Source organism: Daucus carota, chromosome 5, assembly GCF_001625215.2.
Source record: "Daucus carota subsp. sativus chromosome 5, DH1 v3.0, whole genome shotgun sequence".
In the NCBI taxonomy this organism is placed as follows: domain Eukaryota; kingdom Viridiplantae; phylum Streptophyta; class Magnoliopsida; order Apiales; family Apiaceae; genus Daucus; species Daucus carota.
This window is the reverse complement of record NC_030385.2, coordinates 31325465-31337882: the sequence shown is the minus strand read 5'-3', so window position 1 is coordinate 31337882 and position 12418 is coordinate 31325465. Positions and strand designations below refer to the sequence as shown.

The window sequence follows — 12418 nt, the reverse complement described above, 5'->3', positions numbered from 1 at the left end:
GAGAAGCATAAGTGCTTCTTTTTGCTATTTTAAGTCGGAAGCTGGAAGCGAGAATACGAGTTTTTTAAGACTTTTTAGTGATTTACATTTTATTATGAAATTTTTAAAATTTTAATATATAATAAGTTTTATTTATTAATAAAGTTTCTCATATATTAATAATTTGAATTTTATTTAATTTATGAATTTAAATTACCAAACACCTAATTGACTTATAAGTAATATTATTCAAACACTTTTAATAACTTATAAGTCAAGTTTTCTTATCACCTATATCCTCTTCTTTGTTTTAAGTAATAAGTTACTTCTTTTAGGTTAAGCCAAATAGCCTTTTTGTTATTTCTCAAAAATTATCTGCACGTATCAATCTATTTCATATGACTTAATAAATATTTATTTTATATGTTTAATAATTGTGCAATACTTTTTATTTTTATATTACTCGATGTTTTGAATACTTATTTTGGTATTCTGTTCCAACATTTTTTTATTAGATAGTAACATTTATTAAAATATTATTTTCAAGGAAAATTAATATATTATTATATGTATATTTAATACACAATCATTTGCAAATGAGTCACATGGCATGTTGAAAGGCCAAGGAACCGGTTGGTACCCGTACAAAAACCATAAATTGAGGCCCGTTTTGTTAAGGCTCAAAGCCTACAACCAAGAAGAAGAAGAATTAGAATTCTTTATAACCTTTTGTCAAAAAAAAGAATTCTTTATAACCTCCGAGAAATAATTCAAAAATAAATAAAAATTAATAAATATAAGAGATATTTATTCAAAAAAAATTCAGTAAAATTCTCTAAATTTCTAGAGAACCTCATAGGATTAAATGGACTACAACAAAAGTCGAATAGGCCCTATATTCGGAAGCTTCCATAATTTTAAATAAATTTGTGAAGCATGCAAAAATATCAATGCTCAAAAGAGGTCCAAAAAGGCCCACAATGCCAAGGCCTAGATAAGGCCCTTAGCAGAAATTAGAATCTCACCCTGGTCAAATGAAAAGCTTGAAACTAGGCGAACAAAATACTCAACTATAATCCGGTCTCTTTGAAATTTTTGTATTTTTTTTTAAATAAAGATATTAATCTAATAATAAAAAACCATATAACATCTATATTGATGATCGAGTCGGATAAAACGCATGTTCTCATAAGGAGTCAGTTAAATGATATTTTGAAAATAATGTATATACAAATACAAGTACATGCTTCATGCATTCTCCTTGAATTAGTATTAGTAGTACCCTCTTTAACATGTCACTATCGTTTGAGCTATCGACTTTCATACAAAATTTTGTCACCAAAGACCCCCTCTTACAATTAAGAAGCGAAAAAAAAGAAGAAGCTCTCACCAAGAAAAGAAAACAGCCTGAAATACAAGCCGAAAATCAAAATAAAAGCAAAACTAAAAACAAATGAAAATAAAAAAGTTAGATATGACAATTGAAACCACAGGATAGACGATTAACTCTTTTATCCAATAAGCTCCTCCTGAATTGAATAGCAAAAATAAACCGGAAGCTCCGATGATATAGATCTAGAAAAACAAATTAATGGAGAGAAATACTTCCTCAAAGAAGAAGATTATTGAAACAAATAAATTAGATAAAACAAATAAAAAAGTTTGGGACTTTCCACCGATGAAATCCAAAACCCCTGAGATGATACAGCTATTTCAAGAACAATGAGAATTTTAGAATTTCCTAGAGAGACTTTGAAATTTTTGTACTCAAAAGATGATCTCAAGTCGATAACATATCTCAATGTTGAATTGACCCAATATTAAATATTTCTATTTATAAGTCGATCTTAGAAGAAATAATAACAATAATAATAATAATAATAATAATAATAATAATAATAATAATAATAATAATAATAATAATAATAATAATAATAATAATAATAATCATCGATCTCCTAAATCGAACTATCAATCTCAAATATATTTCGACCTTGAAAAAATAAAAAATAATGATGAATTTAGGTTGACTAGGTGACCTGACACTTGGTTCGACCCGGTTGGTGTTGATGACTAAGTCGGTATCATTCGGTCGACCAGTTGGCCTCGGTCCTAGTTTGACATGGAAGTTTATTCGGCCGACCAGTTGGCCCCCGTCCTGGTTTACATGAACTTTTAAGTCGAGTTGATTATGGTCAGAGAAATTTAATAATTTCATATTTATTCTTAATCTCTTTTAAAAAATCCAATTAATTCCTAGATATTTCCGAAACAATTAGGATAAATTCTAAAGATTCAAAAAAAAATTTGAGACAATATGAAAATATTTTTATGGGCCAAATAAACTCTAGAAATTGGAATTAATTCAAGAAAATTTCAAAAAATAGAATAAAGCGAAGAAAAAATATGACAAATGCCAAAAAAGTCCAAGATACTGTTTCATACGAGCCGGCTGCATATGGAGAACTAATCTCAATACGGGGGACGGGGAGCCAAGTGTTGATGCTAAACTAAATAAACTATAGACGAGATTCTTTGAGTAAAACTTTTAAAGATGGTTCTCGATTCTCTTTCTTTCTCAATTATACTGCAAAAGAATTATGCTTCTAGCTATTGCTCCAAAGCAGTAGAATCAATGTGGTATGAAGTAATTATTTTTTAAATATACAATGTAACATACCTGGGACATCTTTGTAATCCCTCAGACTAGAAGTCAAGTGCTTTAGTGCAGCATAGATGTGGTAATCTTCTGCATGTGTTCTATCACCAGTTACAAAAACATGCACACCATTACTAAGTTCGATCCAACTACAACCTGGTGTCTTCTTCAAGTTATGTTCTCTCATTGTATGTCTTATTTCTGATACGTCTTCATACCGTCCCTCAGCTCCATAAACATTTGATATTAGCACATAACTTCCACAATGAAAAGGTTCAAACTTATATATTATATTGGCAGCAATACCAGCCAAATCTGCATTTCCATGAAGTCTGCATGCTGCTAAAAAGGCTCTCCATACCACTGGGTTGCCCTTAACTGGCATCGTTATTAGTAATTTATATGCCTCCTCAAGCTGCCCAGCACGACCAAGCATGTCAATCACACAACTGTAGTGTTCTATAGTTGGAACTACACCATATATCGGTTGCATATGATCAAGAAACATCCGCCCCTGGCTTAAAAGGCCTCCATGGCTACACGCTGACAAAATCCCAACAAATGTCGCGTCATTAGGCTTCATTTGAGCTTCACACATGCGAGAAAAAGTATCCAACGCCTTGGTTCCAAACCCCTGCATTCCATAACCCATAATCATAATGTTCCATGATGCTGTATCTTTATTGCCCATCTTGTCAAAAATCAACCGAGCTACACTCAAACTTCCACACTTTGCATACATATACATAATAGCATTGTCAATGTGCAAATTATCAAGAGCTTTGCTATCTTTATGTTTCACCAGTCCATTAGTGACAATAAAACCATGAATCGCGCTACCAATCCTCAGAGCAGCCAAGTGAGCACAGGCTGGAAGCGCAGTAGTAACAGTGACCAAATCAGGCTGCATCCCAGCAAAAACCATCCTTTTCAAAAACCTCAAGGTTCCATAATAGTCACCCCTCTGTTCATGAACGCATATAACCGAATTCCATGAGAAAATATCCTTCTCATGCATCGTCTCAAAAATCCTTACAGCATCATCAACACACTTGCATTTCCCATATAAATCAATAAAAGCATTCGAAACTGCAACAGCAGAATCATAACCCATTTTCACTACAAACCCATGCAATGCCCTCCCATTATCAATCCCCTCCTTCATACCAACAACCGGTAATATCCCCGTTATGGTAAATCTACTCGGAACAACCCCTTGATTCTTCATCCTTCCAAAAACCTCGAAAACCTTATCAAACTGGCCAATCTGCGAAAACCCAATAATCATCGCATTCCAAAGCACAACATCTCTAACAGACATCTCCTCAAACACCTCTTCTGCACTTTCAACAAACCCAAACTTCAAGTAACAATGCACCAGAGCACTCCCAACATATAAATCCAGCTCCAACCCAAATTTAACCAACAACCCATGAATCTTTTTCAACTCTATAACATCACAACAAGCCTTAATTGCACACGGGAAAGTAAAATTATCAGGCACAATATAATCAATCACCCTCATTTCAAGAAAATATTGAAAAGCCTGTGTGGCCATCTTATTATCTATCAATCCAGCTATAATAGCATTGTAATTATACACGTTGTGGCCATGCACAGAAGTGTTGAAAACAGACAATGCATAGGCCGTCTTATTACATTTAGAGTACATGTTGATCAAGCTTGTAGTTAAAGATGGAGAGAAAATGAGGCCAGTTATGAGCATGTAAGCGTGAAGCTGTTGGCCCTTTTGGAGATAATTTTTGTGGGCAAAAGATTGTAGTAATGTAACACATTTTGAGAGGTTTAAAAAGGATTTGGATTGTTGAGATGAAGAAGAGTAAAAATGATTGAAAGGTTGAGTCTTGATTATCAGGTTCCTGAAAAAGATTGGTCTTTTAACCATTTAACAAGTGCTTGATTGAAATTTGATTACTATGATAGCTTTTAGATGGCTTCTTCATCAGCAAAAAAACATCAAAGTACTGTGATGTTGTGTGCTAGTTCATGCCCATAATTGAAGTTCACCAGTTATCCCATTCGACCAGTTTCTATTTGTGTGAGATTTTTAATGGAGAATAAAATTAATTTTATTTGTATCCTTATCAGTTGATTCTTCTTTATATGTCAAGTGCATTGATAAATTTCTGCACATACCCATAAATATTACAGTATTAGAGCATCTCCAAGGGAGATAGCTATAAGTATTAGCTAAAAACATAGATATAGATGATTAGGTAAAAATTTGCTGAACCTGCAAGCTTTGTTCTCCGATGGTATTAGCTATAACGGTTAGCTATATTTAGAAAAATTTATTTTATTATTTTAAATTCTAAAGATTGTATTTTAAATCATAATTATTTATTGTGGCTAAATTTTTTATGAATATTTTTTAGAATTTTATTAAATAATTATATATATATATATTATTTTAATTAATTAAAACATTTTATCATTTAAAAATATGTTTTTTTACTACTATAAGATTTTAATGCCTATATTTTCAAGTAATAATTTATCATCAATAAAACTAAAAATAATATATATAATATAATTATTAAATATAATGAATACATATATACATAGGTGATAGGGCTGTAGAATAGACGCAGGGAGGGAGAGAATCTGACGTGGCAATTATAGAAGACGCCTTCTCGTTCAACAGATATAGCGTCTCAAAATTGGATAGCTAAAAATATAGCTAACAAGTGAGTACCGTTGGAGCTGTGTAAAATGAGAAAGATATCTATATTTTCTACTTTTTGCTGCCAGCTAGGCTGATTTACCTAACAGATGCAACCCCTTGGAGTTGCTCTTACATAGATAAATTTTGAAAATCAATTGTAGTTGATAGATTTATTGTCAAGCCATTTCCCGAATTTATAAAAAAGGATGAGAAAAAGGTGCATAAGGATAAAAAAAATTATAAATAATTCGTTCAATAATTTTAATTAAGATATGTTCGATATAATGATTAACTATACAACATCGAAAAAGATTTGGACAATTTTGAAATTTTATGAAAAAGAACAGAGCAGGTAGAGATAACAAGATTCAACTCCTTATCCAACAACATAAACACTTTCGTCAATGACACCTTGAGAATTATTCTATCTATTTATAAAAATACTCTCGTCAACTTCTATACTAACAACAAGTTTTATTGGTACATAAGGACCTTTTATGCATTTTATATAACCGCATTTTATATAATCAGCATCAAGTGACAAGATATGAAGATGTATCTTCACTTTTCAGCGAAAATAGTGCTGAGTATCTTTTAAAACTCAAATCTTTTTGTATATTAAAAACGTAATTTTGATATCAATTATTTTCTTTTTTAATAATACATAACACAAGATTGCAGAAGTGAGGTTGAATACAATCTTAACAACTTAACTATTAAAATTTTCTCGATAAAACTAACAAATAATTTGAACAGAATGAACCAAAAGAGAAAGAAACAACCTCTTAAAAAATCATAAGAATTTTCTCTTTATTTTTTTCCTTGTGGACTTAAGTTATCAAGACCTTTCTGTGTAAAAGTCCTTCTGGAATTAACGCTTGTTCTACGCATCCATCGTGCGTTAATTATTTAGTTTAATTTAAACATTTTTGAATCAAACAGAATATAACTCATGAGTAAAAATAATTATGATAGGTTACGTAAAGGCCTTAGTTTCTATTGATCAGAACTTACAAGAAGTAGAAAATTAAAAGAAACATTATCAACTCTAGTAAATGAAGAAGGACATAATCTTAATTAGGACATGATAATCTATTCTTTCCGCGATCATTGTTAATTTAGAGGCTTATAGAAGAGTCTGGAAATTTAAGAGCAGCAATCGCACTTTCGATCGTTGTCTTGAGCCCATTTATCTCCTTCTTCTCTGCCTGCAGAGACATACACCGGGTTACAAATATATTTTAGGCATCTATAGAGTGTCGTACTCCCACGCGGTAAGTATTGCTAGCATTCGAAAGTTTTAAAATAAGATTGCGTTCATTTAGATGTAATGGAATTATGGAAGAGTTAAACGCAATCTAAGTGATTTAGTTGGCGAAATTAAAGACCAAGTATATGGAAATTTGGGACAAAAAAGAGCAAATTAACAAATGCGAGCATTCGGCTTGTGGATTGATAAAAGAAAAAAATAATTAAATTCTGAGCGAGAAGAATAAAGAAAATTGGAAGAATAAAAAGAAAAATAGGACATTTCCAACTCATAAAATCCTTAACTAAAAGTATGACGGATAAAAATATGTTAAAGCATATGTATGATAAATAGGTTATTAATAATTATTTATGTATATGTTGTAAATGGTGGATAAAATGAAATTTGGCCAAATTATTATGCATAATTAGATGCAGTGTTATTTTAGATAATATAAAATATGAAAATAGGTACATGGAGATCACTATTCTATAAACAGAAACTCAATACCTTATAATTTATATATAAAATACTCCCTCGTCTCAAATTATAGATAATATGAAATATGAAAATAGTTACATGTAAATATATCCAATAAAATATGTTTCCTATAGAAATCCAATCAAATTAAATACTCCTCTGTCTCAAATTATATAACCTCGTTTAACTAGCACGGATTTTAAGAAATTAAAGTTTTGATTTAATGATAACCACGAAAATAAATAGTGAGTACTAAAGTAAGTGTATTATATGCATGTGTGATTCTAGTAATTTTAAATGTATGATATAAATGGAGGTTCAATTTTTTTTAGGCATTCAAAAAAGAAGAAAGATCATATAAGATTTATATGGGACGGATGGAGTATGCACGAGATTACTTTATTTAAAGTTAGGGATGTCAACGAGTTGGATCGGGTCGGGTTTTTGGGATCCAGATCTAGTCCATCATATTTGGTTTGGTCCGGGTCCGGATATCTAAAATGAAGATCCAAATTCGATTCGTTGGGTTTTTTCGGGTTTAGGTTCGGGTTTAATTTGAATACTTAAAAAATAAAAATAAATAAAAATTAAAAATTATCTATTTATAAAAAATGTGGTGATTGAGTTTTTAAAAAAAAATTAGGAATATAAAGAAGGGATTCATGTGTTTCATTTAGATAATAAACATGTAAAACATATTAATTTAAATGTATACAATCATTTAACTTATCATTTATATTTATATTTTATTTTATTTATCATAAGCACAATAATTAAGAAAAATAAAATACTGACGAAATGAATGTAAATTATGTATTGAGCATATACAAATTAAGTAAAATATACATACCTAAACACACACACACATATATATATTATTTTTTATCAGGTGGCTTCGAGTCGGGTCTCGATCTGGAATACCTGAGATCCAGATCCAAACTCATTTGGTTTAAAAATAATACTCCCTCCGTTTCAATTTACATGTCCACTTTGAAGAAAATTTTTTGTTTCAAATTACTTGTTCACTTCAACTTTCAATGCAAAATCATATTTCCAAAGTCAATTGTCCTCCACATATCTCTTATTTATATTTCCTAGATTAATCTCATACCACATATTATACCCATTTAATGCAATTAATTTGTGAATAATCACTTTTTTTAAACTGTGTGATTTTTTGAAAGTGGACATCTAATTTGAAACGGAGGGAGTATCTAAATCTGGATCCGATCTAAAAAAATTGAATTTGAATAAATCCGACTGGTCATAAGGGTAGGGTATCTATCGGTCTATAGGTCTGAATAAAGAACTTTGCTCTCCTCTATATTCCTGGCTATTAAATAGCAGACACCGTTGGCCCCAAAGCAAACGCTACCCGGACTTGTCGAACAAAATATATACAATATTCCATCATGCTATATATACATCATTAAATGTATTTAACGCTTTTACCTCCACAAAGACGGTCTTCAGCAAGGTTTCTGAGAAAGCAGTGATGTTGGCAGTAATGACTTTAAGTTTCAATGATTCAAAAGTTTCGCATAACTTAACTATGGTGTCCCTTTGTTTCCTGCATGTAATGCTCACCACAGCTGTTTTTCCTCCTACATGGGAAACCCTCAGCTGCAACAAAACCATATTTATTACATTAACTAATTTCTTAATTGGTTGATAAGCTAGCTAACTATGGTGCCGTTTGGGTGAGCTTAAAATAAGTGCTTATTGCTTAAAGTAAAAAAATGAAGTAGAAGTTAGAAACAAGTTAAGACTTATAAGTGATAAAAGTGTTTGGGAAATAAGTAGAAGCTGTGAGACAAAAGCTACTAATCGTAGCTTTTTTTAAGTACTTTTTGATTTTTTACACAAACGGTACAAATAAGTGTTTATAACTTATAATTCAGAAGCCGGGCTTATAAGCCCGTGCCAAACACCCACTATATATTGCCATTATTTAATGGCAGAAGTTTAAAGTCATGAGTTCTGGTGATTTTTTGTAAGATTAGTTATATGCAGAAAAACCACTTGCGCAAAATATGCATGCTTAAAACAATTACAAGTTTTTCTTTTGGATGTCTAAAATTATGAACTTTTCATTTATACTATCTATTTAAAATGGGATTTTCTATGATGTGCCCAAGGGCACACAATAATTCTTAACTTCAATAAAAATAGCTCATTTTGATTGGTGGATGAACAATAAATGATAATGGCCCCCCTGCATTCCCATCAACTCCACAAATGAAAATAGGCTATTTTTATAGAATTTAATGTTTATTGTGTGCCCTTCATTAGAAAGACCGATTTAAAATTATTATAACCACGCATTCATGTAATACTATCTATTTAATAAATTCATTACTGTTATCGTGTTCTTTTCAATTTTCTTTCCCTAGAAACACATTATTGTTCTAATTTGCTTAATTAACCTCTTTTCTTCTCCGGAGGGATATAATCATAACATCAAGGTTACAAGACACTAGTTTAGTAGTTTTTAATGAGGAAATGAGTGAAATATAACCTCAATGACTTGCACAGGTGATGGTAATAGACTAGAACCTCCTGAGTTATTGGACAAGAGCTGCTGCTTATCAGTTCTCTTCTTCTTTGATACAGTGGATAGCATCGTCATTTCAGCTGCAGCCTGATCTAGTTCGCACAAGGACTTGTTTTTCTTGGAAGCCATGGACTCTAGCTGTGTTATTTCATCTCCAAGTATTTTCTCCTGTTCTTGCAATTCTTGAATGTAGCTGATTGCATCTTTTATAATCGATGCCTTATCCATCTAATATTTCACCAAGTAAACAAACACACTGTACATTATTTATATTGACCTAAATACAATCAGCAGGTTATAAGATTTAATCTTCATCAATAAGTTACGAAGTAAGAATGCATTAACATATATAATTAATTTACGAAATTAATTTAACATGAAATTAACCCGTATGTGGCACTTCAAAATCAGGATCTGGGAAGTTTATAGCTAGATGTGCACAGATCAGATGGGTAAAAAGCTTTCTAGGTAGGGTTATATATATTTTTATTTATTTTATTTAATTAGGAATGAAAAAGATTGTGTTTATACCTTAGTTATGTTAGGAACAACAGCACGGAGAGCATAGAGCCTATCGTTCAACTTCTTCCTTCTGTTTCTCTCGGAAACTATGTTTTTGGGAGCCACCGAAGAGTGAGGTCCATCTGGTGAACTAGAATCATAGTATGCTGATAATGTCTCATCCAGTACCAAACTGCTAGCATTTGTTTATAGATATATAGGTATCATTACCGATCGTAAAAAAAGAGTCAAAGAAATGGTGTAAGTGAGCGATCTATATACAAAACAAGCTGATTTACCTGTCGAGTTCTTCAGCATGTAAATATCTGTTAGTTTCCCAGTACAGCTTATATTCATCCAAGCTTTCCATTGAGGGGTGGGGGTATATGCCTTACTGAGGGGCGAGGATAATATGCTTTCTCTCCTGGAGAAAAGAAGAAAGCTTTGAAGTGTGAAGGTTTACATATAAACGGTGCTCTATATATTCTATCCGTCCCGACATGTTCTTTATGTTGTATTTTGATAGGCATTCTGATACTACAGTCTCATAATATGTTTTTAAATTTTTCCTAAATAAAACTTTGATCTTAAATTTTGATTCACAAATAAAATAAAAAAAATATTATGGAACTATATCGTATAAGAGTTTTCAGGATACATGTAACATAAATAAAGATGGAGGGAGTGTAAAAAGAATCCTATACAGCACGTGGGAAATTAAACTTATTAGTGCAAATTCTCTTGCCACCCGGACGCAAATTTCCAGATCCCCGTGATGTATACTCCTTCTGTCCCATTTTACATGATCTTATTTTTTTTGGGACGTTCCAAAAAGAATGAACCCATCATATTTACTATTTTTGAACACTACTTTACACTATTACACCCACTACTTTTACTATTTTTGAACACTACTTTACACTATTAGAGCATCTCCAAGAGGCTCTTTATTTAGGCTCCTAACTTGAGATTTGAGAAGGGAGAGGAAAAATGTTGCTCCAAGAGACTCTTAAGTGGCTCTTAAATCTTAAGAGCCTCTTGTTTCTCTCTCCTCTCTCCTCAAAGTTAAGAGCCAACACATGGCTCCTAACTTATTTTTTTACAATAAAAAAATCTTTTAAACCCAATTCACCTCTATTTTTCACTCTCTTTTGTTGTAGTGGAGCCCAATATATGAATAAAATATGAAATAGAGAAGAGATGTAGAGAGTATTGTTGGAGTTTACACTCTTAACTTTGTCCTAAATTGCTAAGAGCCACATTTTTTATATTATATTTAGGAGCCAACAAAGAGGCTCTTGGAGATGCTCTTACACCCACTACTTTCTTCCACTATCTTCATTATATAATAATATAAACACTGTTACACCCACTACTTTCATCCTCTATCTCAAATCTATTATTAAATTTTGATGGGTCTCACCACTTTTCTCACTTTTCAACTAAATTTACTCCCTTCCTCCCCCTCAATTGTTTATATTGGAGGGGGACACGGAGACCAAGACAATATATGAAAAAAATGAGTAAAGTTAGATGAAAAGTGGGTAAAGTGGTGAGACCTATCAATATTTAATACTCCCCCCATCTCAAATTAGATGACCCTTTTAAAAAAAAAATTATCTCAAAATAGTTGAGTCTCTCACTTTTCTATGCATATTTATCAACAATCTTCCCTTGTTACCCTTTCTTATTTACTCCCTCCATTCCTTTTTAAGTGTCGTTTTTTGACCGGGTTTGAATTCCAAATTAAGTGTCACATTTATATTTTCAAGACAATTACTTATGTTTTCAATACAAATGTATATTCCTTTTATCACAATACCCTTACTTTGAAACTCTCATTAAATTTATTCATGGTAGTTTGATGGACAAAATTAGAAAATAAAACTTATATTTATGATAATATAACCTATTAATTACACATCTTAATAGTTGTGTCAAGTCAAAAAATGACACTTAAAATGGAATGGAGGGAGTATCATTTTCAATGTACCACTAGCTAATATACAAAAGAAGTCACACAATAAATATTGATAAAGATGGAATAAAAAACAACTATCTAATACTCCTTAATATGTGTGAAATGAGCAAAAAGCTCATCTAAATTGGGATGGAGGGAGTAATAGATTTGAGATAGTGGAGGAAAGTAGTAAGTGTAATAGTAGTTTTTATTGTTAAATATGAGATAGTAGGGGAATATAGTGGGTGTAATGATGAGAAAAACTTACTATTTATAGTAACGTAAAAAAATGAGAGGGACATTTCAAAATAGTAATTGTAAAGAAATGAAAGGGATAGAAGGAGTAACTT

The 12418-nt window shown here is 31.4% G+C and overlaps 2 protein-coding genes across 2 annotated transcripts in view; both read right to left on the bottom strand.

The window, feature by feature from the left end:
- Positions 1-588: 588 nt before the first annotated feature.
- LOC108221058 (pentatricopeptide repeat-containing protein At3g14730) lies at positions 589-4734 on the bottom strand. Its single transcript, XM_017394959.2, has 2 exons — positions 2660-4734; positions 589-666 (listed from the first exon to the last, which is right to left on the bottom strand). The coding sequence occupies exons 1-2, from the start codon at positions 4542-4544 to the stop codon at positions 653-655; spliced, it is 1899 nt and encodes a 632-aa protein (XP_017250448.1). The 5' UTR covers positions 4545-4734; the 3' UTR covers positions 589-652.
- A 1544-nt stretch (positions 4735-6278) lies between these two features.
- LOC108220577 (transcription factor bHLH35) overlaps positions 6279-12418 on the bottom strand; it is a 46280-nt gene continuing 40140 nt past the window's right edge. Inside the window, exons 1-5 of the mRNA XM_064094465.1 lie at positions 10408-10544; positions 10139-10301; positions 9572-9835; positions 8506-8676; positions 6279-6532 (exon numbers count right to left, since the gene is read on the bottom strand). Coding sequence (XP_063950535.1) covers positions 6443-6532; positions 8506-8676; positions 9572-9835; positions 10139-10301; positions 10408-10478 — 759 coding nt within the window. The 5' untranslated portion in view covers positions 10479-10544 and the 3' untranslated portion in view covers positions 6279-6442. Of the gene's footprint in view, positions 6533-8505; positions 8677-9571; positions 9836-10138; positions 10302-10407 lie in introns of the transcript that reaches the window.